At 40.2% G+C, this 17220-nt stretch overlaps 1 protein-coding gene across 7 annotated transcripts in view; it reads left to right on the top strand.

Annotated features, from left to right (window-relative positions):
* The window catches only part of pou6f2 (POU class 6 homeobox 2), a 74658-nt gene that overhangs the window by 15108 nt on the left and 42330 nt on the right, over positions 1 to 17220 (top strand). For all 7 annotated transcript variants that reach the window (XM_042398803.1, XM_042398809.1, XM_042398802.1 and 4 more), the window contains 2 exons: positions 5950 to 6044; positions 10502 to 10721. In XM_042398803.1, coding sequence (XP_042254737.1) covers positions 5950 to 6044; positions 10502 to 10721 — 315 coding nt within the window. The remainder of the gene's footprint in view (positions 1 to 5949; positions 6045 to 10501; positions 10722 to 17220) is intronic.

Below are 17220 nucleotides of genomic sequence, written 5' to 3'. Positions count from 1 at the left end.
ATGTCCTCTCTGCCTGTCCTTCCCCCCCCACCCCCCCACCCCCCCATCCCGTCCTCTGCTTGTGGCTTAACAATCACCTCAGAGGCAGTCACAGAACTGCTGAGGTGTAAAATCCTTTCTGTTCGGCACACTCCGCAGCACCACCTCCTATGTAATTCCTTAACTCCATAATTCCACTTTGTGCCAGAATAATGAATGAGTTAGATTTTTTTCTCCGCTGTAAGGTCTACGCCCTTGCGAGATGAGGAATCAGGCTTTAATGTTGGAGGCCCGGAGAGATTGCTGTGGCCTCTTCTCCCTCTTGCCCTGCACAGGGCTCTTAATTAAGGAAATGACAGCTCTCCTAGCAGTGGCAGTAGCCATAATGTAGCTAATAGTGTTACAGGCAGCCACTCAAAAGTCAGTCTCTGGTGATTTTCTATCCCCAGAAACACTATTGACCTATCCCTAGCAGCTTCCCCACCCCAGCCTCTAAACAGAGTATTACTTCCCGGCAGGTCCAGAGGGAGCCATCTGACTAAGAGCACCTGGAGTTATTGGCTGCAGATTATGCTCTGTGTTATTGTTGAGGGCTTTGGTGCGAGTAATGAAACACTGAGCTAAATCACAGGTGATTTTGGATCTCTTGCATTCTACAAGGAGTTAAGTAAATCGCTGTAAAGCTCACACTGCATATTATAGGCTGTACTCTTCTATACAGCAGTCCACCTCGTGTGTAACACTACTCTTTGGACTTTATTCCAAGCTGCTTTTGAGAGAAAAATGAAAGTGAAATCATCTGTCTCGCTGCGTTTGCTGTCTCTCATCTCTCTCCAGTGCTACATCAACTTTCCAAGTGGTATTACCAAAATCAATGGTCAAACAATTTGGGACAATTGGCTGTGTATTGATGGAATTAAACCTCGTGTATGACGTGTCTAGTTGTTTATCTGGGCCCATCCTTAACGCTTCAGCAGCACACATTTGATGATGAAAATCATATTGTTGTTGTGCGTTTTTTTTGTTTGTTTGTTTGTTTTTTTGCACTGTAATTATTACTACTGCAATAATTCCATTCATTATAACAGTTAAGAATGTGATTAACTTATAATCTTCAGTCTTTTTAAATGACTTCACATGTGAAATCATTTCACATGGATTAGATTTCATTGGGAAAATGATTGACAACATCTTAATAGCAAACACATGCACTCAGACAGACATTTTCAAAAGGACCATTATAAAAATGGGGCTTGGCTGTTCATTCTGAATAGCCTGAATCGTTACCAGGCCTCTCTCGTACATTTGACAACTTACATAATGCATTTCCACTAAAATAGCTTAAGTGTTACAGCTTCTTTTATGGGCAAAAATTGATTCATAAATGCACTGAGGCGAAAGCTAACATGAACACAAAGCTTTCAATAACACCCATTTTATTCAGACTGTCAATGTATGAAGCGGTTGCATTAGACAAGGTGGCATGCTGATTGCTTTATGAAATCCAGGCTAATTGTTTTGTGGTGTAGTCCTTGGGGCACCCTGCATTAAGACAGGCCGAATGAAGTCATATAAATATAGCTCTTTGCCCCCCTCAACCACCCCACACACACACGCACACACACACAGCACAGAGAGGCCTTCTGCCTTGTGTGGCATTGAAAGTCACTCTCCAGTGGCCACTTTGCTGATCAATGAAAAAAGAATTTATATAGCGGTGGATATTGGCAATATTTTCATGACATAAGTCCCGTCCAATTTTGCTCTGTGCTCTGTAATAAATGTAATTATTTCACTTCCATTAAAAACTATTTTCTCTGAAATTCTCACCAACTATGTCAGTATATGAATAATAAAAAAAAAAAGTATTGTTTCATGTAATTAAATTCATCACCTTACTTTCAATCAAGGCCATGAAATACCTTCATGTAGATTTATTGGCTGAAGAGTGTTTTTTGTTAGTCTGAATGTAGATGTGATGTAAGGGCACTTGTATTGTTACAACAGCAATTAAAGTGCTCCGGAAATTCACAAACAGAGATGTGTTCTTGAATGTCCCAGATAAATGTAAAGCCACGTTGAATGTGTGTCGCCTATTCTTTCATCCGTTTGGCCTCTTCTTTCATCTCTCCTCACTTCAATACATCCATTCATTCAATTTTATCCATTGTGTGACCTGCGTATAATCACGGCATCAAAGGACTTTCTTTTTAGTAAAGGTTTGATCAAGGTATTTTCTCTTTTTTTTCCTGTATGCAGTATTAATCTCCATCTGGAAATCTATTTAAGAATCATTCACATTGGATAAGTAGATTTTTTTTTTTTAAAAGAAAATAAACACAAAACATGTACAAAGATTCTAGTAATAAAAAAGAATTGAAGATTGACTCCCTGGGTATCGCTCCTGTCAGCTATTTAATTTAGTTAAAGAAATTACACAAATCCTTCGGGGAAAGATGTGCATGTGTATTTATTTATTATCGATTTTTTACCCTGCGATAAATGTGTTAACGTTACAGATATTTGCAAGGGGATGAAGCTTTATAAGTTATTGTGAAATGATGCATTGAAAGGCATCAAGGAATCGTTATTCAGTGAGTCTCCTACACTGTTTATCAGATAAAATGTATTATTCACAACCAATATCTTAACTGCAATCATGAGACATACTGTCTGAGGCTTATTGATGATGTTATAAAGCCTCACTCCTTCATTATAAGTTGAGTATCTTAATTTAGATAATTGGCTTTTGTTTTGATGATAATTAGATAATTCACTGACATAAAAGTTACCCAGTAGCACTGCTGGGTTTGTTATTGTTATTCCAGTGTGGCAGCTGCATGTGGAGAATTGCCTTTGAGCAGATGGGAAAGTTTGAGTTGTTATAAATGAAAATCAGGCTGTTTCAAGTCTGCAAGAAAGAAATTAATTTAATAACGACCAAAGTGAGAATTAACTGCTCAGAGACAATACTTCTAATGAAATCCAGTAAAAGAATTCATAGCCTCATAATATCTACTCTCCAGCTTCCCAAATGAAATTGAAATTATACAGCAGATTGTGATGATAGTGTACTTTATAAGTAGCTTTATATGGACCCTTATACAGCTACAAAGTCTTTGCTGTATGTTCAGATTGATCTTAATTCCAGATACTGAGCGCACAGGGTGGGGCTGTGCACAACGTGATCCATAATGGGTGAAATAATTGGTGAAAAGAGACTGGCTTGTCAAAATATCCAGTGCGTTGTGAGGTTGATAAGCGAGAGGATGTGGACCTTCATCGAGAAGCAGGCCCAGCCAGCCAGAGGTAGAAACCAGCTAGAAAAGCAGGCTTCCCCTTGGGCTTTCACATCAACCATCAAATGGTTGAGGTTCATTTGTTAGGTCATGCCATTCACCAATTATTTGGATTTTATGTAAAGATGAAATGATTTTAGTTGGCGGAGTGGAGTTTAAAATGTAATGCATAAATATACTTGACAGGCAATGAGATCTTGCTGGCAAGGCTATTCAATAGTGCGTTTTGTATGAAGCTTTTATAAAAGGGCTAGAAACCACTGCATGCCCTGTATGTTCAACAAAAAAACCTATTCATCTGTGAATAAAAAGACACAATGCATGAGGGCTTTATTCTTTATTTAAAAGCTGCAATATTCCATTTAAGATATTCGATCTTACAGTGGAAATGTGATTATATTTTTTTAATTCATTGCCAACATCGTGTGGTTTAACGAGGTTGCATGGCCTTCAAACGCATTTCCACATGGCTGGCTTGACTTTATGTACAAAATCCACTTTATTCAGGGAAAGAGGTGTTGTATGAAGAGGACAGTCCATTTAAAAAAGATATTTTATTCACTTTTTGTGAGTGGTTTTCAAAACAGAGTCATACTTATTAAATCAGAGATAACACATAACGTTTTTGTAAAATGATCCTATTTGTGTTAAATAAATAAGTCAGTTTATTTCTGCCTGTAAACTGACTTAATAACTATGGGTAATAGGAGTTCTAGGCATTCATCTGCACTTTAATTATCAGAGTTAACACATCATTATCAAAAAGTGGAAGTTTACTCATGCTTTTTTGAGTGAGCAGAAGAAAATAGCTTCTTGTAGCACATATGCAGTTTAACAACGCTACAGTACATTTAAAACTCATTTTTGCTTTTGTCTTGTTTAGATAATGAAGACACACATCACCAATCTTTGTTTTGCACTGCAGGAGCATAGCAAGAATCTTGCAAAGATTAAGGATTGAATTGGACCTTTTAAACTAATAATTTATAACATTATCAGAAACAAAACAACATTTTTTCAGCTCTCTGTCACCAAGTAATATAAGAGTATGATGATTCAGTTTTACACTCAGCTGCACACTACAGTGTGTAGAAATGATTTCTGTAAAGAGACCAGTTGTGATCAGCAATGACTGCTGGAATTACTGAACAGACATATAAAAACAGAAACTCTAGGCAAGAAGAACTGCAATTTAAAAAGAACAAACACCAAAAATATAACAGAATAAAGATGTCTCCAAAAACTTAAATACCTTGGATTACCATTTGATGGTTGATCAAAGTCAGCTACTTTCACCCAAGTTAAGGCTTATGTCGTAAAACATGGCAAGTTTGCATCAATAAAAGGCCTGAGGTTGTCATTGGCACACCTGAGTGAGCTGTGAGATGAATCAGTGAGCACATGTTACACGCTGTATTGACAGCCTGTCAGTAGGAGAACAGGGGTCCTTGTCGGTAATGCCACATAGTTTTGCAAGTTTTTGGTTTCTGCAGCACTACGCTCTCACCTTCACCAACTTATTCAAAAGACAATCATCCTCTGAACAACACACCCACTACAACCTCCTTTCAACTTGCTTTTTTGAAGTCTCTTCATGAAAATCAATTCAAGGTTCGCTTTGTGTATTGTGCCTTGTTTAGTTCTTTTCCATTTTGTTTAGAGGAAACAATTATAAAATTCACAAAATTCACATTTTTTTGTTGCAAAGTCATTGTGAAAGTTGCTGTAGTATCTTTTTATTTTTCAAGGTATTTGATTTGGTAGATTCTTGTTTTAGTGAGGTCTAAGTGCTCCCCACGTTAAATTACTTCAACTTGTAGTTTTCTGCTCTCTTAAACAAATACTCAGAAATAATGAAATAAAGAGATTTTTAGTCAGGTGGCTCTGTATTTTTCTTCATGACAGTCATTTTGGTGAAAGGCATCTATGAAACATTTAATTTTTCTGACAGTTCTTCCTGCGAGATTTGCTCGTCTTTGCACTCCGCAAGCCTTTGTGTCAACAGTGAGGCGTCATGCGACCTCAATATCATCGGGGTCAAAGTGTGAGGGTCAAAGCAGCCCTTCAGACCTTTTAGAGCAGTCCACACTCCGCGCGCTGCTGAGAGATTCTGTGAGATAGGGATTGCTATGATATCCAATCGTCGGTGTCCTTTATTTTCCCTGCAGCCATCAGCAAGCTTATTATCATGTCCCTGTCTGCTCTGCTCCACTCTGCCCTCATAGCAAACAGGTCTAATTGTGCCTCGTAGCTGCAGGCTCCGAATGGAGGGAGGGAGTGGGTTTAGATGAGTGATACTCAGTGATGTAAATGGCTGAATAATATGGCCCCAGCGTTTGTGGTTGAGCTCCATCTCTCAGCGGTAATCTAGGCCATCGGGGACCCGCCAGTATACATCATCCCCCATCAATGAGCCTCTCCGCTGGTTGGTAATTTATTCAGTGCTACAGCGGTTATTGATAAAGCACTTAAATACAAATTCCCTCCTTTCCCAACTGCCCTCCTCCGCTCCGTACGACGTTCTGTGTTGTGATATCACAGAGTGGTCTGTGTTGTGTGTTTATCTGCATAGATTGTTTGTGTTCTCACATCTTTTTTCTCTCTCCCTCTCTCTCTCTCTCTCTCTCTTTCTCTACTGTTGTACATGGATCTCTGCCTCTCGCTCTCTCAGGAGCCCGTGACGGTTCGGTCCAGTCTGACGTCAGCAGCAGTCCTGAGCAGAGTCAGCTGGGTCAGTCTCACCCAGGATACCCAATGGGTCCACAGGTGAGTGAAAGGATCTTTAACCCAAACTTAAAACATCTCGATTATGTTAATAGTTAGATGAACTCACCCAATAACCCGAATGTACGTGAGTTGGCATAATGAGCTGCATGAAACCGGCATAAGAAAAACATTACACCAAAAAAATACGAATCCTTGAATTGAGGCTTTTCAAGACGTGGAGTCAGATGCATCGCTCCCATTTCATAGGGAAAAAAATTCCTGCACACTGACAAAAAAGTAGAAGAGGCTCTTCAGATGCAAAAAGAATGTCGTTTTCCTCTTTATTTTCTCTCCGCCACTAGACATGCTGCTCTTTTTTTCAACCACACTGCTTTGCATCCAGTTCCCTCCCTGACCTTTGTGCCACATGTGCAGAATGAAAACACTGAAAGATACAGGACTCAATTGTGTATACCAGAAAGATTGACAAATAAACCAGCGCAGTTAAGGTTTGTGATCACGCATAATGAAAATAAGATCACTGCCTTCTCAGCTTATTATAAAATATCATCAGTATATGTTGTGCAATTCTTTTAGTGCATTTGAAACAAAACACAGAACACCCTCACTGAATGCTACATCGTGAATCATTTTTGAGCTAAAATGTGAAGTCGTAAGGTGTTTTGTCATCACAAATCATCTTCAAATGTAATTAAGCTGTGGCACTAATGAGGTGACAATACAGGCCTTGTCAAAACAAGCAGGGGAGTAAAGAGCTCGAGCCTGCAGCCGTGTTAATAGCTCAATCAGGCATTGTCCTATCTGATTGGATTTATCGGCCTGGTGGCTCGGCGATGTTTAATGAACATCTATCTCATTAGTGTTGCTCAATGTCACCGCTCAACACACACACACATACACACACGGACACAGTATCAGGTTTCGTCCACCCTCTTTAATAAGGCCATTCTCCCCTGCACTCAGTGTTACTCAATGACAGTCAATCCTCATCAGGATAAACAAAAGAGGAAACATGAGAGAAGGAGAGCCATTCAATTTTACTTGGGTAGGTTTGTGAGGTGAGAAATCCCCCAGTGAAAGAGTCAATCTGCTGCAGATGGAAATAAAGGATGATCTTAATTAAAACCACTTTTCTGATAATAGATACCCATGCTGGTCAAAGCCACTGTTCTGGTAATAGATAAGAAATAAACACAAAAAGGAAAGCATCTGAGGCAGGCAGCAGTTAGAGTCTAAGCCTCAGCAGGCGGCTCTCAACAGTCACCATCTAATATATTAATGCTGTCAGTACAGTCTCTGTGAAGCTAACACTTTTCAGAAACAAAGGCGCTCCACATGCCATACCCAATTCTCTTGTTCCAGGATCAATATGTTTTGATAGATTCTCGCTCCAGAGCCGGATATTGTTCGAACAACCATTATCCGATGGTAGTTTACCCAACATGAATCCACCTTCCTTCTGTTTCCCACTCACAGTTAGGATGACAAAAGTCTGCTATCTGGGTGATTATGGGCAATTTCTCAGTGCCAGAGCTGCCAAGCAGATAGAAGGGCCTATTCTCCCCTGATGGGCAGAGAGGCTGGGTACCACATCCAGTCCTGAGTGGGGCTGCTTCCCCATCTAGAGCCCAACACACACCCAGTCTATGCGTCAGTGTGGCCCCTAGGAGACCACTTCTCAACACTCAGCTGTCAGACCTGCCAAGCACTGTACAGCAGCTTTCCAACAGCACCTATGGAGAGGAAAGGCAGAAGGTGAACCGCTGCTGTAAATCTCGACGAGTGATGCCGGGGATCCTTGTAGCAAAACCGTGTTGTGTGGCTGTAGAGTTGAGCTAATTACGTTCACGCTAAATTTATTCTTATCTCAGATTTTGATGCACGCATGTACGGTGTTCTCACCTCAGATGAAGATCATAATCACTCTTTAACTGGCACAACAAACAGCCTAAAGACCAAGAGTTCTTGCATGCTTAAAAAAAAAAAAAAAAATCTCCAAAGTGCTTTCTCTTGTCAGCTGACTGTGTGCTTAACAGCTGCCTGCTTCTCCAAAGCTGCCTGTAATGATAAATAAATCAGGGCTACATCTGATAATTGTAGAATTGTCTTTTAATGTTATTCCCTTCTATGTGAGGCTGTCTTTGCTGTCAAGCCTGGCAATCTCATTTTGTTTGACTCAAAGATGAAATGTTCAAAGAGTGTCTTTGATTATGCGCTGCTTCGATTCGAGATTAAGTTGAGTTTAAAATGCAAGATTAAACATGTCACTAGCAGCTAACAAACGGGTCGCCTTTGTTATTGTCCTTTGAGGATTCTTTGAGCTCCAAAATTATTAATTCATTTTTTAAAGTTAATGGCAAATGTCATTTTGAATGCTCTCAGAAGCGTCAGATATTGTCATTTGTTATGCTCTGCTGTTGTGTATCAAAGCAAATGTTGAGAAAGAGGAATCCTATACAGTGTGTGTGATTACTCCTGCCAGCAGCAATCACCTCTCCATGTTTGTTATTCTTTTAACAGCTTAGAAACGCAAACAGGTATTCGTTTGTCTTTCACTGCAGATATTTCGCCCCTTGAGATCTCCCCGTGCGTTTTGTGGCTTTAAACCCATGTGACCTCGTACTTCTTAAACTGTGATCGCATGTATGTCGGAGCGGGTGCAGGCGTTCTGCACCATGCAGGGTTATCACAGTGACACGCCTGTCACCTAGAAGCACCAGGCTCGGGAGTATGGTGGGCTCTTCGCACCAGTCAGCCCGCTCTGCATCCTGTGCAAGCTGCAGACACACCATGCAAAACAGAAGCAGATAGCTGACAATTGGAGTTAAAGGCTTGTGAACTTAAGTCACAGTGGAGGAGTCAACACAGTGCAGCCAGGCTTACCTAGCAATGTCTAAAGGCTGGTTTACTGTGGACACAACACAAGCTGACAATGTACTTTTGTGATTTTATTTCAAACAATTCAATTTTATGTTTAAACGATAATTTTGTTGGATTTTGCAGCATCTTCAGTATCTCCTGTGTCCTTCCTCCTGTGTAAATTCAGTTTGACATGCTCAAACGCTGACATAATTTCAAAAAGGTTTTATCAGAATGAATGAAATTTAAGATGTCATTCCCTGTGTATTCATGGAGATTTCAGCCATGGTACAAACAGTCCCACTTCTGGCTCAAAGCTCTCAATGACAAATGTGTTGGTGTATTTCCGAACCCACTTCCTCGGAAAAAAACATTTGAAGAGATCTTCTACTGTGCAAAATATCTCAGAGCGATACCTCTGATAACATATCTTTTTCCTCTATGGGTATGACTGCACAGATTCCACTTTAACTAATATGAATGAATGGATACATGAACGAGACAAGAGTGATGTGTTATATCCCTCATCAAAAGAGTAAAGTATTGCTACTTTTTTTTTTTTTTTCCCCCCCAAAGCACTGTGTGTTTCAGGCACATTTCTGTGGTAGCAGGGATTTGTTCAATGGAATGAAACATAAATCACTCTGCATCTCTGTGAAAGAAAAATTCTTTGCTCTTTCACAAAGATTGGATTTGATCTCTGTCAGTACCAACGGCAGTGTGTTTTGACTGAAAGTCTGTGACACAGCAAAGCACAGAATTCAGCTGCAAAACAACTTCATCAAAACACACTGATTAGTGAAACAGTCACTTTGGTGACATCTGCTTTATTGTGTGTGTCTCAATTTAGTGTCCCAGGATATAAAATAATGTACATATTCATCGATTGAATGTGATTCCCTTACTCTGTGAAACAAGTATGCTGCAGCACATACAGGACTTTCTGAGGGATTCTGGTGTCCGAAGTAGTGATTTTGAGAAATCTGTTATTAAAAATTTAAAAAAAAAAAATGTTATTGAAGTTGTTATTTTACACATATCAAGAGTTTGGTCTCATGTAATGCTTAAAAGTGGAGCGCAGTTAATTGCTTTCAACATCAGTTTGATTATTTCATGTGATTTTTCATACTTGTGTCAAATTATGATATATGTACATATGTTGCTACTGGAAAATATCCCACTTAATATCAGTATAATATCAACAGCTCTTCACACAAGTTTGACATATACAGTAACTGGGTATTTGGCATTAATGGTCATGTATTGTAAATAGATAAAGATGTAACTGTAATCCACTACATTATCTATACATAAAAATATATTCAGATTAGTGATTCTTCTTAAACATTAGAGTATTACTTCAGAAATAAATTAAACATATTTTAGACTTTAAAAAGTGGTTTATGTATAAAACATGGGACACTTCAGAATTTGCTTTTATGTAATTTTCTTACATTGCAAATTTGGGTAACGCCTTGTATTACACTCATGATTCCATTTTTGATTATATGAAAACCATTAAAAAACTACCCCTCTGTGATTATATTGAAACTTAGATTCTCATAACTATGTGTGTGTGTGTGTGTGTGTGTGTGTGTGTATCTATGTTTTTGTGTGTGCACATGTGTCTCCCACAGTCTCTCCTGGTAGCCCAGCAGCTGGCCAACGCAGTAGGTGGCGTTATGTCCGGGGCAGCGCCGGGTATGAATCAGCCCATCCTCATCCCTTTTAACGCAGGCGGACATCTGGGTGGGCAGCAGGGCCTCGTCCTCTCCCTGCCCACGGCCAACCTCCAGAGCCTGGTGGCTGCTGCTACTGCAGGGGGCATCATGACACTCCCCCTCCAGAACCTGCAAGGTAAGAAAGAGGGCATTGTAGGAAAATACTATGATGAAACAGGGGCAACATGATGCACCAGTGCAGAATAGTAAAAAGATGCATGAACAAGAAGAAAGTAGAAATTCTAATACTCTTGGAAGCTGATGGATGTTCTAAAAACATCACAATCATTACAGAAAAAACACTACTTCTGCTACTATTAGTCACGAACACAACAAATATTGCTCTCAGCAAGAGTTTGTTATACGTTTATTGTATTACATGGAACCGTTTTTTGTTTTTCTTCAATAAAAATGCTTTACAAAGCTCCTGACCAGGTAAGAATCCTTCAGGGATTTGTATCCCAAAAAGCCGCTATCCTCAACTTGCCCAGAGGAACAACCATATTAATTACAGGTCAACGTTTTGCAGTGCAGCGCAAAAGCACTTTATGCCTCTTTCCTGTGCATAAGAGTGCACTGTACTTCACTTTTTTATCTCTTTTCCACCTCATCTGTCCATCCACATGGCTGTACTTATCTCTGCCTTTAAAACTTTAATGCCCAAGTGTTCTCTTTTGATCATAGTTGTAAATGGTTTTCATTTTAATGTTTAAAACATTGTCTCTTTTATACCATTAGGTTGAGGGATGGATGGGGAAACCGTCAGTCATGAATCTTGGATGAGAGAGCTGCACTAATGTAAAAAGATGCCAGGCTACATGTAAAGCAGTGTGTTTTTAGGGTGGAGATTACAATAATGCCAGTGCAGCACAAAGTGCAGGGAAGCCTCCCTTCATGTGGGGAAATGGATGGACAGATGCCCTGAGTGAGGAAATGTGGAGGTAGAAGCCTAATGGACACAAACATGCATAAATAACAGCAGCCATCGCTGTGGGCAGAGCTTTTAATAAACCTGCATCTATCCAGTGAAGTCCTTCAATGTATCCGTCAGTAGTGGACGATAATGGGCCCAGCAGGCCCGTCTGACTCACACTTCAACAGATCTTCCTCCCGGTGCGTGAGGGACAACCCAGAGGCTTCAGTGATCTGATGAACTGATCGACAAACACATTGTCAGGGTGTCAGAATGCCAAAACAAACACCTCTCAGTCATCCTTATTGTCCGCTGCCAAACAAGCCAACAGACAGTCTGGAATTCAATGTCCTGATAAAATTCCCTATCCATGAGAGATAGAGGGAAAAAAACTGTTGTGGAGAAATGCCTCTGTGGCAGATCTTTTTTTAAGCGTGTGGACTGACAGACTGCCTGTTCGCACGTCCTCTTATCTGAAGGGGATGCATTGAAGGGACCTCCGTGGAGAGAAAGTGACACAAGTCACGAGTGAAGCTAAATGTCTTGACTGTGTCCAGGCCCCTCTGGCCACGTGGCGCTCCTCCACTCTCCCCTGTCTGAGTTCATCACAGCTCCGCTGAATGAGGCCTGCTGGCACAGCACCTCTGTCAGACAACTGCAACTCTGGCCTCTGCCCCTGCGTCCCCCCCGCTTCCCCTCCCAGCCCCTCCGGGTCTCCAGGCCTGATTAATCACACATATAATACAGCACCGTGCTGTCGCCGGGGAGCAGTCAGATCATTTCACAACCTCACAAGCAAGTGTGCTTTACAGCACTCACGCTGCTAGCTAATTAGCGTCAGATCAGACACAAGACAACTGTGAGGCACAGTAATGAGACTCCAGGAGGAGCCCAGCCAATGGCTGTATTTAAATGTAATGAGGCGGCTAATGACCAACTAATAAGGCTGTTTGTCTTGGGGAATAGGCGTTTGAGGGTGAAGGAATAGTATACTTAACATGAGAGCTGGGATGTTTGTGGTCTCATAGTCTTCAGACTTTCACCCTTTGCAAGAATGCAGTATTTGTTATATATTATATATTATATATTATATTAGATCAGAACAAGGCATTTCATTCCAAAAGCATGTGAAAATGTGCAAAATGTGCATTTTGTATGTTTTCTTATTCCGCTTTAATGAATGAAATTAAATGAAAAGACAAAATTAGAACAAACACTGACAACAGCATCTTTGATCCCATGCTAATCAAAGCTCGCTCTCTAAGAATGAATGTTGACAGAAGGGAACTGGCTGGCCTGCTGTGAGCTTTAGGAGGGCAGCTCTCACAGACTGTGATGAATAACTATCACTGTAATGGGGTTGTGCTATGAAGTTGGAGCGGTTGCTTAAATAAAACCGAGCAGCATCTTGTGGCAGACTCAGTAAACACAGGCACCAGTGTAACTGGTTATTTGTCAGAATGATTTATGCCTGCAAACATGCAGTAAAAACAAATTCCCAATGAAACTAAACAAGGGAGAAAGTTATCTTTTGTGACAGAGTGCACACAATTCTAGCTGACTTCACAGAGGCAAAAACTAGGTTGGGTCATGCTAGAGGTCTGTAAATATGACGGCTCATATGAAAAGAAAAATCATGAAAATCATGAAAAAAGATGATTTTCACTATGTTAAATATAAGAATGCACGACTGATGCAGACAAAAATCCATAGTTTTTGTTAGGTATGATGCTAACTTTCTGCTGCATTTTTAATAGGTTTTCATTTCACATGATTTTATAACAAGCAAAGCATGATTACCATACTTGTAAAACTAGTTGTATCAAAGCACTGTACATGTAATGCTCAATGAGAGGAAGCAGAACAAAGTCTCATCTGTCTACTCCTCTTCTCTATGACTCACTCAAAGGTAATGCAAGAAGCTAGTTTACTGGAGCTCTTTCATATTAATAAGTATATCCCATCTTATTTGCTCTCAGCAGAAAGCCAGGCAGCGCATCACATCAGAGAGCCGAGTTCTAATGGTTAGGTGAGAGCATTGTTCCTCTGTACTCATCCACAGGAAACACAAAACAGCACTCAAGCTTCCTGATAAAGGTCGGCATCCCACTCACCTGCAGTAATGAGACCCGATGTCAGTGCCAATCAAAGGCATGTCTGCCGTTTTGATGAAAACGCTCAGCAGTGTCGTTCGCAGGTTGCGGGTGTTGGTATGATACAAATTAGGGAAATCACTCTGCTCATTACACCACCAAAGGGTGGGCTCCTGGGGGAAGAGCCAAATGTTTCCACACTAGTTAGACATGTCAGACTCTATCTCTTCTGCCTCAGCTGACTGCTGCTCCTTTAAGAGGTTAGCTCACCGGGCCGGGCCACTCACTGTCTGCTGTGGGAATGCCTCTGTGTACCTTTACCCATTACATTATACTACTACTGTAGCTACTGTAGAGAATCTCAAGCATCCTTTTCGAGCTTGTTAAAGCCACACTAGTTGCTCATCATGGGATTCTTTTTCTCATGTGTATATTTATCGAATCACTTTGGGATAAGGAAAGAAATAAGCTTTGTTTGTGTGCACATTGAGCCAGTAGAAGAGTACATTAAGTGCAAACAGTCCATATTTCCTCACATCACCATCTGCCATCTTAACACAATAGAGGCCAAACCCATCCCTTCTCCCTTATCGCTGTTTAATTTGAAGTGTTCTCAAGCAGTATGTATTCCACGTCGTCCTTTAATGATTAAACTTTGCTGTGGTTGTAAGATGACTCGCAGGGGAGAGAGCTGCATTAAATAAATAACAGTGATAAAATGTAGACCTCATACATTTCAAAGCTAATGCAACTAGCGGTGCAATAGGAGCAGCTGCACACAGTCCTGGAGCGGTAATTTGATTGATTTGTTGTGACAGCAGCCAAATAATTGAGAGTGAGAGGTGCTGCTGGAGATGAAGTGCAGGCAGAGGCAGGTTCGCCAGGCAGTCCCAGCAGATATGGCACCCAGGTTCTCATCTCTGCCATTGATATCTGCCAGTGGTTTATTGTTTATCTTCAATAAGCAGCTTGGAAACGTGCGGGGTTACTGCCTTTGTGACAGTACGGCGACGGAAAGAAGAAAAAAATCACCAATCAAAATGTACAGAAGAGCGATGAGAGGGTTAGAATCAAACACAGAAATTTACACTCGGGCTCATACGCAGCCTTACTGTACATGCACATATGAACACACAGACACACTCCCTTGAGACTCATGATTTATACTCTGATGTCTTTTTTTGAAGCTGAGACGCAAGTAAATTTTCCCCCCCGGTGTTTCACTTGTTGCAGACATGCTAATGATTTGTTCTGAATTCAAGTTACATATATTTCATAATTGCACAAAAATAACAGTATAAATAGAGCACAGTGCATTTGAATTTACAGCAGGATATTTTTTTTAATGTATGTATCCCCAGATATTTTTATGTTTTCTGTCTAGTAAGATCTAGTAGCGCTGTTTGTCTTTACCTTCTGGCTCTTGACTCGTGTTTTGTTTCTGTAGATGGTGGCAGTGTCACTCTGGCTCAGCCATGCCACAGGACAGCACGCTGCCAGAGCCTGAAATAGAAAGAAAAGAAAAGAAATGAGGGGGGGGTGGATGAGTCTTTATGGCGGTGTGGAGGAGGTCAATAATATTGTTAATCAGATGTGGCTGTGTCTGCTCCTCCACAGCAAACCCTGACATCTGCCCTCACTGGTAAACACTGAGGGAGGCTTTTTGCAAACCTCCTGCCATAAGCACATAGTCTACAAGACAGTCTCTTTACATTACACACTGTGTCTGTCTGCACTCTGTATGCAGGGAGTGTAATGTATTTATTTAAGTGGATTTTACTCAAGGTGGCAATAAAGCACTGTGCAGTAGAATTTCAACATGACGAATTTTCAAATTAGCTGCCAATGATATGAATAATTAGGAACATGTAATATTATTTAATATTAATGCAGCTGTTTTTTTTACTCCCACAGCTCCCGAGCTACATAAGATGAACCGCTCCCTGGTGTAATTAAGTTTTTAAATATAAAACATGCATACTGTTGAGTCCATTCAACCCAAAAATCAGTTTAACATAGCAAAATATTACAAGTTATGCAGGTATTTTGTCATAAAACGTTAACTGAGCTGGTCTCAGTAGAATAAAATCTTCTGCACGCTGATACATTTTATCAAGTATTCAGTATTTAAGATTGTTGCATATATTGATTAAGTATGCAACATAATTATCAATAGAATTCATCTTTTCATTATACTGTAATCCTGTAGATTGACCAGTCCATCACAAGTCTAAGGTTTCAATAAATGAGGGAGTATTGAATCTGATATAAATAACAATGCATAATAGCTTGTGTTACAACTGTATTGTTTTCATGATATTTCCACTCTTGTAAAATGCCTCCAGTAAATGCCTTGACCACTTGGCCCAGAGTTGTTTTGTAGAAATTACATCTCACTTTTTCCTCCTTTTTTCCAGCCAGATTGTTTCCGTAAGATTTGCTAAAGGTCTGCCATATTGCTGAGGCGCAATTCAGAAGCTTTCAGCAACAATCTGTAGTCAAGCATTTTAAATGAAAATTGATTTGTGATTTACATGGTCAGTGAGGGGAAAATGAACTTATGAAATGTTGTAAATGAAATATTAGACAAGGTGCAGTGGGAGAGAGCAGACAGAGATGGTAATCTTGTGGAACTGGAATTCCCGCCTGGCAGAACTGGGTGACATTTTACATTTATCTGTGTTCTGCATGAGTTGTAATGTTAATGGTAATTTTATGGGACTGAACTGGAATGAAAATGGTGTTATCACCGATTGCTTCAAATGTGGAATTGTGTAAAGTAGCACAGCTGCATCCTTTATTTCCCATTCCCCAGTAATGTGAGTTATTGCATGATCTGTCCTCTAAGGTTGAATGTGTGTATTCAGCCTATTTTTATCAGTATGTTCTACTCACAGCACCTTATATCACACACCTTTGCCACAGGATGAAATACACAAACTGCTGTGTTTTGATATTAGTATAAAAGCTACGATTTGTTTCTGAATGTTTATCACATTTGTTCAGCGGGTCTTTGCTTCTGTGCATGTTTTCATGTGAAATCACATATCACGGACATTATCAAAATAAAGATTTGATTGGATGTTAATGACAAAAGCCACAACTGTTTATGTCTAAGGGAATTTCCTGATAATAATAATCAACATACATCACAATAAGCATATTGTGTCTGTGAAAACTTTCACTCACTTTCATTATATCTGTATATAAGATTATAATGTAAACTAGCAGATTATCAATGCGGATCTATCACAGACTTAATAATACAAGCAAATCAATGTAGCATTACGCTCTGATCAATACTACTTACGCTCACGCCCAGATGTTCTAATTTTGATCGATACCTTGTGCAGTGAACGTTTCCTACTCCCACTATGGCCCTGAACAACATGTATGGATTTTCATAGAGCTTGCTCTCCCGTGTTTGAGAGAGAAAAGAACCAAAGAACTGAAAAGAACAAACAAAGTGATCCTGCAGCAGCAGAGAGGCTGTGGGAGTCTGGGAGCCAGCCTGGATCACACAGAGGTCATTTTTAAACACAGCTCTCCAGTTCCCAGTCTGTGAAACCAAAGAGTCCATGGTGACATTTGTCAGCAGATGGTATGGAACCAAACCCCTCACCAGCGGG

Source organism: Thunnus maccoyii, chromosome 21, assembly GCF_910596095.1.
Source record: "Thunnus maccoyii chromosome 21, fThuMac1.1, whole genome shotgun sequence".
Classification (NCBI taxonomy): Eukaryota; Metazoa; Chordata; class Actinopteri; order Scombriformes; family Scombridae; genus Thunnus; species Thunnus maccoyii.
Note: the sequence above shows the minus strand (reverse complement) of the source record. Positions and strands in the feature narration are given on the sequence as shown.